Source organism: Cottoperca gobio, chromosome 2 (assembly GCF_900634415.1).
Source record: "Cottoperca gobio chromosome 2, fCotGob3.1, whole genome shotgun sequence".
In the NCBI taxonomy this organism is placed as follows: Eukaryota; Metazoa; Chordata; class Actinopteri; order Perciformes; family Bovichtidae; genus Cottoperca; species Cottoperca gobio.
Window position 1 is genome coordinate 6,150,041 of NC_041356.1, and position 14,482 is coordinate 6,164,522.

Genomic DNA, 14,482 nt, shown 5'->3' on the forward strand with positions numbered 1-14,482 from the left:
ACGATATGAATCCTGCGGAGTCCGTCACAGTTGTACTGAAACAGAGTTTAAATATGTTGCAGGTAGCTTTCTGTGGCTTGACTCGATGTAATCAGCTAATGATGCAGACAGATCAGGCAGGCGAGCGACGAAGGCAGTTCGGCCAGCAGAAGGTCACACGGGCCAGACCGAAAGGAGATCCGTTTGTTTTCCATCGGAGTCAAAATTGTTTATTGTGGTAGTCTCAGACAGAGGAAGAGAGAGAGACTGCTGGAGAGGAAGAAACAGGAGACCGCAGGAAGAGTCAAGTTCCCACCCACAGGTGTGTGTGTGTGTGTGTGTGTTTTAAGGGGTAGAGGCACTACTTTTCACTAGATCGTCATGTGAAACATGAGCAATGTAACATGCATTTCTAATCCTCTAGTTGCCAGAGAGCTTAAATGTGAGTTTTTTTTAAAGGAGCAGTAACACCTTTCAAACTCACTTTATGTATCATTGGTATATTTCTGGAGTTACATTCTACAATAACACATGTATTACTAAAATGACTGGAATGTAGTAGTCTCCACTGAAGTCCCTAGACCAGAATATTTTAAGTTCATACGCATTAAAACACACTATTGCTCAATTCATTACATTCGGGGGGTTTTTGCTGCTACAGCCTTCAGGCCTTTACACACGAGAGACGTGACGAATACACAACACAAAAATGTGAAATACTATCCTGCAAGTATACAGTTATGTCTGGGGCTTTTATTGTGAAAGGTAAGCACTGAAGGAGTGGATCTGGTATGCGTTGCCTTTGTCAATGTTCAAAGACGTAATGAAGAGCAGAGCCTCTGTTGTTGTTTTATAGTCCTCATAAATAAAAGCACAGATCATCTTGTTCCTCACATTGTGATTGGTCGATGCCTTTATTCGCGGTGCAAAAGGTCGACCTCGTTCTGAATAAAAATTAATGGATATAGCCTTTTCTCAGTGTAATAATCGCATTATGTGTGAAAGTGTTCACAGACAAAAGCAACAGTTCATAAAAAAATATATTGACGTGCATAGGAGAAAAAAAAGATCCCCTGGTATGTGTTGGTCTGGTGAGTCTGCAGCACATGGGGGAGACTTTATGACTCTTGTATGAGGATGTAATTTAGCATTATCTCTTGTCACTTGTAGACACAGTTGCAGGTGTTCAGAAAAAGCTTCATAGTGTTGCTTTAAATGACAAAATGTGACGTCTGTGGCTGTGATGGTGGGAAAAAAAACTCCAGAATATTCACAAACATCACTTGGACAAGGCGTTTAATTCACTTCAAAACTACTTTAAATATTTAATAGTGGGACGATCAGTTTTTCTTTACATCCATATAGCACAAACATTACAATCATCTCTACATTGCAAATAATCTTCATCCCAACGTGTATTTTTCAGCTCTGATATTGTTTTTAAAGCTGTATAGTATAGTTTAAATGAAAAAATGTCAATTTATCTTTGCAAAACAACATTTAGTTATGATAGTAACTTTAAATACAGTATTTTACAGCTACATGTGATTCCATCTTCAAAATATTAGTTTTAAATATGACAGTTAAATATTTACAAATAATATTACTTGGAGTGTATAAAGTTAAATTACTCGTGTTTCCATTGATTGGGATTGTATTCAGCTACGACTACGTCTACAGTCGAGGCAAGTAGAAACTGGAGGATGTAATAAATGTTTGGGAGTGCTTAAATTAGCGTTTGATTGAACACGATCTGGCATTAAACCTCTTCTGAAGGAATTTAAGACTTTTTTATGTAAAAAAAAAACAAACAAACGAAAGAAGAAAACTCCCAACAAGAGCTCCACTCCATCCTTTTCCATGTGGTCGTTAAAATTCTAGCGTTGGAAACAGCCTCTGGTGCTCTGAATGGACCACCAAATCATACTGTCACCATTTCCAGCTCTGCTAGAAGAGGGAATATGAGGCCGGCAACATCACATTACATGATTTATGCAAGAATAAACCCTTCAACCTCTCAAACATCTCGTGACTCCAGACTGCCAGAGTGCCTGCAGTTTATTTAATCTAAGAAAGCATAAAGTCTGGTCTGTCATTATTCCACTTTCCATTTCACACAGTCATGAGGGCTCTGCAGCACGTCGGTGGTTGAATGTCTTGCTCCAACACGTTGCGGCGGGGATGAGCTTCCGGCTCAGAGTCTGATTGGCCCTCGCTGTCGAGCTCTCAGGCAGGTGTGGTTATTTCCTTCCAGTCAGGATCGTGTTATAAGAGTCTCAGAGAGTCATATATATCCTCTTTGTCTCTTTGTCTGAGATCGCCCCGTACGGCTGTTTTGTGTCACTGGGACGCCTCCTCTTGCAGCTTTTTGTCAGCACAGTCAGCATTAATAAAACTCCTCAAAGTGCCGCTGTGACCCAGAACATGTAAATGTGAAGTTCCACCTTCATGTAAAGAGGCACGTCCTCCTTTTCGCCCCTTTGTTTTCAGGCTAAAAATGTTTTTTAGTCTCATGTGGAAGGACAATAAATGGCTGCAGTCCTGCGTCCCCCGGTGTTGCCTGTGATTGGTTAATTCCACTCAGGCCTCATGTGGTTGGGGATGCACTGGCAGACGTGGTGGCTGTAGTAAAAGCCAGCCTGGCACACACGTCTGGGCTTTCTGCAAGGCAACCTGTAGCAACTAGACAGAGGAGGACGACGTGAGAGAGAGCCAGTAAAAACAAGATCAAGAGGGAGACGAGAAGAAGAGAGAGAGAGAGAGAGAGAGAGAAAGTAGCGAGAGGATAGATTTTTGAGATTAGGGTGGATGCAAAGAACGGGTGAGGTTGAGAGGAACAGAGAATAAATAAAAGAAGACACAGGGGAGATTATACTCTTGGCATGATTAATTATTCAGATCTTAACATCCTTTTTGGATAAACCCCTGATCCAAGTTTGAGGTTTTTTTTGCGTGCATCAAAAGATTCTATTCGTGAGAAGACAAAGGCGTATCTCTCCAGAGGGGAGGAGGAGGGGGGGGGGGGGGGATATGGCCAAATTCTGGGAACTCTCATCTTCAAAATCACAGTAGGTGTTTTGTCTTCTGTGCACCACCTCCTGTGACCAGATGTTGAATCCAACTTAAGAAAATAGACAAAATGATGGAAAAAGGATTGTGCTTGAATACTAACATACTGTATTAAAGTAATTATATAAACACTTAAGAAGTGTCTTATAGGTAACATTTAAAAGAAGCTCAGAAAGTGTCTGCCATCAAAGGTCACTTGTGTGTGTGTCCGTGAACTTTCCCACATGTATAAAGCCACGACTTCACTCGAATGTGTTTTCCCGTGTCACTCCATCCGTCTCCGAGTCTGCTCACTGTCATCAGGTTCACTCAGCCTCCCTGTCTGTCTCTCTGCAGGCCTCTTGGGTCAGGGGGAGGTTGATCTCTTGCATGCTGGCTGTGGGAACCGCGACACGCATGCATTACACGCACACGCAAGCCGAGGCCGCGCTCGAATGTCTTGAACACCCTGTGTCCATAAAAGGTCATATGGAAACATGTGAGCGAAGGAATACGGCGGAAGAAAGTTTTTCTTTTTGGAGTTTGGAATGTAGGACATGTCCAATGAGAGTTCGCTTGCTTTCCCCCCTCCCAACTGTCCGTCTCTCACAGCTCTGGTTCTCACCCCTTTTCTCTTGCAGAGCTCCCAGGGTGAACACTTGTGATGGCCCCCCCCCCCCAGGGCCCGACCAGGCTGAGCACAGCAGACACGACCAGTTTGCCCCGGTGTAAGCCACGGGTTCAGGTAGCTCATGAGGAACTGAAAAAGTTTCCAAGTTGAAGTTTCTGTAACCGAGGAAGTGTCTTATCCTTCGCGAGATTTTCAAAACACTTGCTCTTAAATCGATCAGGTCAAAACAAAGTTGTATTTTAAGACGCTCTGTACCGATCAAAGTCCTCACTGTCCAAGAGAGCAGGACCTTGATTGGCCCCGCAGCCCGTGTTACATGACCTAGTCCATCGCCGCTAACATAGGTCACGCTCTGAGTGTGTTCTGTCACTGCTTTTATGCAACGCAATGAGCGTTCAGAATACAGACACGTGCAGCTCAGCTGGAAGATTTCTGGAACTTTTTCTTTTTTTTTAATGCAAATGTGGAAGTAGGAGAAGAGGAACCAATTACACGAATACATTGTTTTGACGCACGCATGGAAACCACACTTAGATAATGAAGAATTGAATTGAGTGTTTCCAGACAGCTGATGTGTAATGGATTGTACAACTTTGAGGGGAAGCGGGTGTTTTCTGTCACTTAGCGACAATAACAAAACTGATTGCTTAATATTTTTTATAAATATTATCTTTGGCGGCAAACAAAAGAATGTGGATCATTCATTCTAAATATAAGGCCTAATTGGTATTAAATGTCTTTAAGTATTTAAAATGCTAAGACATGGGAAGTTTCTAGTGTTGCTTAGTAAAATAATCTACACATCTATTTTCTTTTTAAATAATTTACCAAATATCTCAGATCCAGATGGCGATAAAAATCAGTCTTAAATTTCAATCCCTGTGTTATTAAATAAGTCTTCAGTCTAACTCGCCTGAAGGAACCCTGACGTACCAGACGAATGGTATTCCCTACAAAGAAGCAAGATAAAACTGTCTATGAAATATTTGCTTATTGGCTTCTTTAGAGGTCAGAAGGGGTTAATGTTGTCGTTGGCAGAGAGTGCAGATACTTGGAATAATTTCATCCCCCCTAAAAGAATTCTCTGTTCTTTCCACGGGGAGAAAAGACTGCAGAGCTGAGAAATCCAGTGTTTTGCTCGAGGCTCTGTTGCACGCCTACCTGCAGGAGTTGGGGTTAAACCTCTTGCCCTGCCGCAGACACGACTGTGGACTCTCTCTGCACTGACACAGGCAGGTGTCGGGGTTCAGGGGTTGATTCCCGGGACACTCGGCAGCACACACGCAGCCGCACAGCTCCTCGTCCCACCGCTGGCCGGCGGGGCACCACTTCCCCTCGCCTTGACCTTCACACTGGCATTCACCTGAGAGAAGGAAGTCAGAAGAATCTCATGAATTAAAACCAACGTTCAGACATTGCATTGTGCACCTCTGTCGGGGTTGTTGCTAAATATTTGGTGGTCAGGTTCTGACTTGTTAGATATTTGCATAAAGCCCTGCTTCCTCAAAACTTCCCCGTAAGTTTATCATTCTGGCTCGATCTTGCCTGGTTGCTTTCAGAATGGCCGCTCTTTACCTGGAAATTTGGAGTTCTTACAGTAAATCGATCCTTGATGTTAGACTCTATGGTATCCCCTCGTATTCATTCATTATTCTTTCTTTAAATCTTCTAAAAAGACTCAGACTTCCACTCTGATTCTGGAGTTTTAATTCTCCAAGCAACAGTATAAAGGTTCCCTCCATATCTTAAAAAGCATTTAATGTATTAATGTAAAAATAATGCTCAATGTCTTAAATAAATCTTAAAAATGCTAAGACTTTATTAACCCTTTCTTTTCTTTAAAACCTCAAAATAATTGGCAACATCTATTTTATTAATATTAATATATGCTTCTCTCATCAACGTTTTCAAATTGGCTCATTTTCAAAGTTAGTCGTTAAATTTCAAAGCGAGTGATATTAAATATATATATATATATATATATATATATATATATATATATAAATAAATAAATATATATATAATATATATATATATATATATATATATATATATATATATATATATATATATATATATATATATATATATATACATATACATATACATATACATATACATATATATATATATATATATATACACACACACACACACATATATATATAAACTAACTGAAGTAGCTGGAACCCTCCTTACAGGTGTTGTGGTCCAGTTTCCAGCCTGGATCGCAGCTGTCCTCAGTGAGTCCATTTCGACAAACGCACTCGCAGGTGGACTTGTGCAGAACCCTGTTCGGCCCGCAGAGAGCCAGCAGACCTGAGTCCAGCGCCTCTGGAAGCCATGTGGGAAGGAGGTCAAACGAAAGACAGAAGGTATTTTAGTTGTTTGCCGCTGTTCACTACATGATTGTACAAGTGAAATGCCAGAAAGGTTTGTTCCCTTCTCATGTTGCAGTTGAATAAACATTCCCTCGGGGGGCAATTCATTTGAAATCTTTTCATTTGCCGCCCAGGCTTCACTATCATCGCCGTCTGGCTCGGCTGGTGGAGTTTCTGAATACATTTCTTTACCGGAAATCTGGCTCGCATCCAAAAAGCTGCTCACTTTGCACTCTCACTCAGAGTTTTCAGTTCTGTCTTGTTTCAGGTGTCCTGATACGATTCACACACTTCACGCAGCATACTGATGGATTTAGCTTTGACATGTTGCATGTTTGACCCTTTTTTGAGAATGTAACGTTAGATTTGTTGTAAATTATACTTTTGATTTACATTTGCCAAAATCCTCACTTGTTTCTAGCATTTGATGCGTTCAAAGCTTGTTTTTTTGTTGTTAAAGTATGAGATAAGGACTAGAACTGCAGCAAGTGGTTGACTAGTCGATCGACAGAAATAATCTGCAACTATTTTGATAATCAATCTTTAAAGTAATGCAAAACTTCAGAAAATGCAGTTTTAGGCCAATATTTAGGACCCAAAACAGCCTTCATTATCTCAAAACCCCTTAAGACCAACATGAAATGTACCTGTCTCTCTCTCAGAGTAGTTTATGGCGTCTGTAGAGACACACACACAGTTCACTGGATCCCATAATGACCCGGAGGCACAGGGAACTTCGGGTGGGGAACACCTGCACAGACACACAGATTATTAGTAATAATACTTGTGTGCAGGACGAATGACTCACACACACACACACACACACACACACACACACACACACACACTCACACACCCACACACACACTCTCACTCACAGGTGATCTGTTGCGGCTCGTCTTATGATGGAGTGGAGCAGCCGCTTGGAGAGGCATTCGCACGAAGTGTGGTTGACGAAGGTTACCATGACGACGGAGCGATCCATCCTGGGCGGGGACAGTTCCATCAACTGGAAGGAGGAAAGACGAAGGTCAGTGAACACAACTGAAGATTGTGTAAGAAACCTACTTTCTTTTTTTTCTTTTTCTTTTTCTTCTTCTGCTGCTGCCGTCGTAACAGCGTGACTGGATCTGACAAAGTGCTTTGTGAAGAGGTAATGATTGCAAGATTGTGCAACTGTGCGTGTGTATTTTATTGACTTGATGTCCACTTTAAAGTGTCCCACTGCAGTAGGGCGGGTTGTGAGACAGATGCTTTCCATCCTCTATCCTGAAGCAGTTTGAGGTGTGAGAACAGAACATACCAAGACCATCGTGTAATGTGAGCGTGAGTGCTGAGTAACTCAAGTGTCGCGACGTGGAGACTAACGAGTCCAGCTGCACCGCTTACCGTCTTGTTGACGAGCGCGTGGCTCGTGTTGGTGCAGTAAAAGGCCTCGTTGGTGCAGCACCCGCCGCACCGATGCAGCGCCACACAGCGAGGGAGGTAGAACTGACTGGTGGATTCTGGGTATTCTTTGGCGACCTCAACACACACCTCTCTGGGCTGGCACGAGGTCCGCTGGATCTCCTCTAAGATGACTGAAAACACATGTTATTGAGTAACTGAATCTGAACACAGTGGTGGTCTTCTTTCTATGCTGGCTTCTCCTTGTGTCTGGCAGTCCACTCTGTTTAAACACTGACCTGATAGAGTTTGAATTCTTTAATATTTAATATGAGTTTTTGGTGATCTGGTATTGTTTAAGAAATCTCTCACCCCAGAAACCACTAGTTCCCTTTTTTGGGAAGCAGGGCTGTTACCAGAAGGTTTTCTTTTTTCATTCAAAGCTTCTATTGTGGTTTTCAAAATAAAGCTTCGAGCAGCTGTCGTCATATTTTATAACGTCATCACCTTTTAAAACTAATTTTAAAATCCTTGAAAGAAATCCTCAATATGAATAAAGTGATTCATCTAATGACTTTTTATTGGTTAAATCAGCTTTCTTTAATGACTATAAAGTTGTTTTTAAAAGGCTAACCACCAATAAATATGGATCAAAGAAGAATATGTTGTTACATTTAATCATTTCCATGTTTATATCTATGTAAATGTAATGTCCAGCCACCACTGGAATCTAATTCTACAAATAGTATAATACTAATATATTATCTTTATCTGCAACTGAGCAGAAATACCACCTTTAAACATAATGAAGAAAAACAATTCAATTCAAATGAAGCTACAGCCCTCAAAGTTTACCTCCCAAAGTCCCGTCCACTTTGAAAAGAGCTTCCTCCCTCGGCTGACCCCACAGATCCTCGGCGTTGGAGTGGACTAAAGGGCTCGCTGAGGAGGTGGAGGAAGAGGGGGAAGAGGAGGCGTGCCATGCTTTCTTCCTCAGGCAGTGCTGAAGCAAATTGTATTCGGGGTATAGAAGCTGCAATAGCTGATCCACACTCGTCACTGACTCCAAACTGGGCTGGTCGTCTGACAATACTGGAGCCTGGAAGACAGGAAAGAGTCGATACTTCTTCTGCTGTAATACACTTCTTCTTCATGTGTTGCCAGAAAGCGTTGTAGGTAACACTGATAAGAGCGGAAAAGGGACATTTGCTCTTTATATTTAGAAATGTTAGAATCGGGTGATTGCTTTTCCGAGCCGTGTTTCTTTGGAGGAAAATGATTAGATGCTGTAGAATATACAGTGTGAGCTTTGCTGGTTGGAGCTGGATAACCGGTGAATACCTCAGCTGACAGACACCAATGTGTTGTAACATGTTGCTGTCGGCTACTGTTAGTTATTATGGGTACGTGTGTCCTCTCCTCACCTACACACACACACACACATTGTTACATTTGAGCACACGAGGAAGCTGCAAAGTCTGCGTTTTCTTTATGCTTTAGTGTTTCTGTCCTTGCTCTTTTCTGGGGGTTTCCTTTTATAGCATTCAGACGGCTATAAACTTTAAACAATGTCACCTTAGGCAATGTGGTAAAATTGAAAATACCTGCTGCTGCAGTGCCCTTGAGCAAGACGCTGTAATGTGACCCAATGCAGTTGTTTTGTACCACATTTGTAAGTCTGCTTTATTAACCTTCCTTAATGTTCCCTCCATGGAAAGTTAAACTTCGAGTCTCCTTCGTAAGAGCTTCTTAGGAGTCCTTTAAAGCAGCATTAGGCCTGCTTAAAGGGACCAAACACACTGGAGAAGTGGATGTAATAACACAGCACGTTATTGTTATTATTGTACAGAGAGAGCTTTATGTGGTGCACCAGGTCTAAGCAGGAAATCTCAGTTTACAGTAGCTCTATAAACCATTCCTGCTGTGAGTCATCCCCGTAATGGTTTTTCTGCCGTCAGGATAGATGACTCTGTTCCACTCCGAGGAGATACAGTAGATGAGCGATACAAAGGTTAATAGTGTAACAGACTGGCTGCTGTAGCGTCTGTGGGGACTAAATGTCAGCGGGGAGTGTCACGTATTAATTCTTCCTCCGGGGAGCGAGCGTGGTTGTTTAGTTTCCCAGGCTGAGAAGGAGCAGAGTGGTACAGCTGGCATTACCTAAACAGAAACCAGATCTCTCTTATCAGTCTTTCCATTATCTCTCTCTCGCTCCCTCGCTCTCTCTCTCTCTTTCTCGCTCCCTCGCTCTCTCTCGCTCCCTCGCTCTCTCTCTCTCTCTCCCTCGCTCTCTCTCTCTCTCTCCCTCGCTCTCTCTCTCTCTCTCTCCTCTCTGTTTCTGTTTCTCTCTCTCTCGCTCTCTCTCTCTCTCTGTCTGTCTGTCTGTCTCTCTCTCTCGCTCTCTCTCTCTCTCTCGCTCTCTCTCTCTCTCTCTCTCTCTCTCTCTCCCTCGCTCTCTCTCTCTCTCTCTCTCTCTGTCTGTCTGTCTGTCTCTCTCTCTCTCGCTCTCTCTCTCTCTCTCTCTCTCTCTCTCTCTCTCTCTCTCTCTCCTCTCTCTCTCTGTTTCTCTCTCTCTGTCTGTCTGTCTCTCTCTCTCGCTCTCTCTCTCTCTCTCTCTCTGTCTGTCTGTCTGTCTCTCTCTGTCTCTCTCTCTCTCTCTCTCTGTCTGTCTGTCTGTCTGTCTCTCTCTGTCTCTCTCTCTCTCTCTCTGTTTCTCTTTCTCTCTCTCTCGCTCTCTGTCTCTCGCTCTCTCTCTCTCTCTGTCTGTCTGTCTGTCTCTCTCTGTCTCTCTCTCTCGCTCTCTCTCTCTGTTTCTCTCTCTCTCTCTCTCGCTCTCTCTCTCTGTCTCTGTCTCTCTGTCTGTCTGTCTGTCTCTCTCTGTCTCTCTCTCTCGCTCTCTCTCTCTCTGTCGCTCTCTCTGTCTGTCTGTCTCTCTCTCTCTCTCTCTCTGTCGCTCTCTCTGTCTGTCTCTCTCTCTCGCTCTCTCTCTCTGTCTCTGTCTCTCTGTCTGTCTGTCTGTCTCTCTCTGTCTCGCTCTCTCTCTCTCTCTCCCCCCTTGCAATTCCTGATTAAAAATGGATTCTGGTTTCAGTCCAGAGCCGGATCATAATTTCAGGATCTACTCCAGTCCGTCGAGCGCTTAATAATGCAATAATGTAAACACACATTGCATTGCTGCATTTTCTATTTCTCAGAAACTTGCCAATTTCAAAAATAAATAAATTTGTGGTGAAAAAGAAACGTTTTTTAAAAATAGATTCTTGGAAGTAGTGAATCACATCTCCCACACACACACCTCTACATTACTTTTAGAGTTAAGTAGAATTGTCAATTGTCAGTATATATATCCTGATTTACACACATCATTTCTGCAGGTGTGTGTTTTTTTTGGTCCAGATTTTAGTATTTGAGCTGAAGCCTGAATAACACTGTCAGACATGCTCCCTCCAATGATGGGCAGTTGTAATTATGAATTGGAGGATGGATTATTGTCTCTCTTTCTTTCAAGGTCTTTTTCTTCTTATCCTTTTTCTTTCCTTATCCTCTCTCTCTCTCTCTCTCTCTGTCTCTGTCTCTGTCTCTCTCTCTTGCTCTCTCTCTCTCTCCCCCCCTTGTGTTGTTAAGTAATCACATGATGAGGTCATTGCTGTGGGACTATGAGGTCCAGCATTAGACACTGCTGGCACGCAGACACACGCACATGCACACACCCATGCATTCGTCACTCGCTCTATCTCCCAGTAATGAAGCTAATGTTACGTACAAACGTAATCCTTCATTCAATTTCAAGAAGATCTCCTTCAGTGAATTTGGACATAACCCCTGCGGTTATTGAACATCAATAAATAACAGAGAATATCATGACGCACGGTTATTATAGACACTGTTGACAAGGAGGAAGCTTTTACCACATCCCCACATCCCCACATCCCCACACTTCCACAGAAGAACACCAATTATTCCTGGTGCGCTCGTGAACAGCTTTTACAGTAAAGCAGACGGCTGAAACCAAATCAAATGACGTCTTTTACACAGAATTGAGTACAGAGTATTGTTTGAAATGACGTCACAGAAACAACCTGTGACTTTAAACAAAGGAAACCTGTTTGAATATGTAAATAAATAGTTGTTTGATGATTTCTTGTAAGGAAAAGGAAGTGATTTCATAAGCTGGGGCTGAAATTAGACTCCCTTGATGAATGATTGCATTCAACCCTCTGGATAATTACTACTGCTCCGAGAGTTTTGCCAATTCATTGAGTTAATATCAATAATACCTTCGAGATGATGGGCTGAACTGTATTGTGCTGCAATCTTTATAGATATGTTTGGGCTTTTAATACTGCTGATAGTAATATTTTGCTAAATAAACTACTTTCCATTGGTTTTGATGACACCTAGTTCAAATCGTGTATTTCTGGTTTGATCTGTTGCCGATAGTTTCAAGCGGCAACCTCCGGGTCTGAAAAGTGACAGAAGTGTCTTAAACCTGCATTCTCTCTAATATCCAGCAGGGGGCGACTCCTCTGGTTGCAAAAACAAGTCCAATTGTATCGAAGTCTATAAGAAAATGACCCGACTACTCATTTGATTTATTTCCTCAGTAAACATTTTCCTAAAGAGTTTATGTTCTCAATCATTATTTTCAAGTCTTCTTCGAGACAGCATGATGTTCATTTTGTAAATTATGGTCCAGTTTAGAGTAAAATAGATGATGAAGCAGAGTTTTGTTCAGGGCGCGGCTACCTTGTGATTGACGGGTTGCTACCAAGGTGTCCGGCTCGGCTGGTGATTAATGTTAACTTGAATATTTTAGTTGCCAAAAGATGTCTTGCTAAGCGTTTGGCTGTACTTAGCCTCACCCTCTCACGTCATTTCTGGTTCCAAAAAACAAAGATGGCGACGGCCTAAATGCTAAACTCGCGGCTTCAAAATCGTAGTGACGTCATGGTGACTTTAGCTACTTCTTTTATACAGTCTACATTTTCAACTGAACATTGCAATGTCCATTTCTATGCTGACGATACCATCTTATATGCCATCACCAGCTCTACCTCAAAACAGGTTACCGTCTGCTTTTGACCGCCTCCACTCCTGTTTTATCAATTCAAAGCTTGTTCAAACTGACAAAGTGTTTACATTTCACAACACCAAAGAGCTTTGACATTCCTTCTCTGATGCGTACTCTTGTTAATCTAATTGATTAAAGTATTATAAATACTTTTTTGCTCAGATAGATTACCCTACCAAACATTTGTTGACCTCGTTGAAAAGAAATCCTATTTGGATTCTTGTACCGGAATTTATTTTTAAAAAACATTATACAATCCTGTCTAGTGGATTATAGAGATATCCTGTATGCTCATGCTGCTGCTTGCCACTACCCTTAAACCACCGGATGGATCATTGTGTGCCTGAATTGTTGTGATGTTTTGTTTGTCAGATCTCTCTTGTAAAAAGAGCTTTTGATCTTAATGAGACTTCCTAAATAAAAAAGACACCTTAAATAAGAGCATTATCCCAATTATTATTCTCATTTGGTGTTTCAATAATGGTAGATAGTGCTGTCTACCATGCAGCTCCATATATATTCAGATTTTTCCTTTAATCAATAGTAGACACTAATTTAAAATCTGTAGAAGTTAATGAAGTAGTTTGGTCTAAAACAAAAAGGAAGTTTTATATATGATGGGAAATGAAATGTCTCACCTCAGTGCCCATGTCTCCAGTTTGGTAATAGTCCGTATAGTCTTGTCCTGAGCACAAATTGCTGATATTAAGAATCCATATGAGCAAAGCTGGTATCCACATAGTGAGGAGATGGAGAGGAGAGGAGATGTCAGGACAGAGGAGGAGGAAGTTTGTGAATTTTAGAGCTGAATATAAAGGGAAAGGAAGGAAGGAGGAGAGGAGGAAAAGGAGGGGCAGGAGGGTATCACAGACTCGGCAGGTATCTCTTGGCTCCTCTCTTCATTCTATCCTGGGACGAAGTTGCTCTTCCGGCGCAGGTTGTTTGAATTTGGGAAACCAGCTGTATAAAACATGGTGAGCAAATGGTCTCCTCTTCTTCGTGTCAAACACGGATCCTTTTTCTTCCATTTCAGAGGAAATCTTTCCTCTTGTCTTGCTGCGCCTCCATTTTTGTTTCATTCGATGTCAGGTGTCTGTTTATCTCTTCAGTTTTTGGGCTTTCTTGACCTTCAACTTGAAATTTTCCTCTTTTATTTTCTGACTTTTCCTTTTCCAGCCTTGGTTGTCCTCGTCAATCTCTTCTCATTCGCCCTTCACACTTGTGCACCTCCTGGCTTTCTTTATCTATATTTTCTCTTCACACAACAGCTGTGCTCTTCCCTCCCTCTCTCAGATTATCCCTGCCTCTTTATCTGTCTCCTGTTTCTTCCTCATGAACCTCCGGGGCAAAGCTCTGTCTGCCTCTCTCTGGGTTTTTCCTCTTTCTGTCACAACTTTTCCTGTCAGGCTGCCTGATCCTTTGTAAAACATCAAAGAGAGAAAAAAAGAGGGAAGAGATTATTCCAAATCCTGTTTCCAAATGGAGTAAAAAAAAAAAAAAAAAGGAAAGTAGGAGGTTTAAAAAAAAGTGTCCTGCTTTTGGTATTAAGTTCTTGTCAAACAGAGCGTCCTGCTCATAGCCGTCCTGGTGGAGTGAGTGAGAAATAATGCAAGAATGGAAGGATTGTATCTTGTGGGCGGAGTGAAGCATTTGAGAGAGATGATTCGTGCGTTATAGCTCATTATTCTGGCACAATTCTTTTTTCCCCCCAGAAATTGCATGCTGTACAATACAACGCCTCGGCGCCGACACACTTTCTCTCAACTCATGCCGTCATCCTCCTTCAATGTGATTTAAATTCACCGGAGAGGCTCCGTCTGCTCTTTATAACCCAAAAAAGAAGTTCAACCGTCAGCTATGAAATCAGATTATCACTCTTCCCTTCCTCACAGATTCCTTATCTTGACGTCTTTGTCCTTCCGTCTTAGTAATAGGAGCAGCTGCCCCCGAGACTTTAAAAAAAGTGTGTTCGGTAGCAGCCAGCGG

At 42.1% G+C, this 14,482-nt stretch overlaps 1 protein-coding gene across 1 annotated transcript; it reads right to left on the minus strand.

The window, feature by feature from the left end:
• Nucleotides 1-1,820: 1,820 nt before the first annotated feature.
• On the minus strand, nt 1,821-13,984 carry LOC115016863 (vascular endothelial growth factor C-like). Its single transcript, XM_029444937.1, has 8 exons — nt 13,135-13,984; nt 8,281-8,524; nt 7,429-7,619; nt 6,918-7,048; nt 6,687-6,790; nt 5,858-5,992; nt 4,820-5,021; nt 1,821-2,661 (listed from the first exon to the last, which is right to left on the minus strand). Exons 1-8 carry the CDS (start codon nt 13,234-13,236, stop codon nt 2,550-2,552), a joined length of 1,221 nt encoding a protein of 406 aa, XP_029300797.1. The 5' UTR covers nt 13,237-13,984; the 3' UTR covers nt 1,821-2,549.
• Between the last annotated feature and the right edge of the window lie 498 nt (nt 13,985-14,482).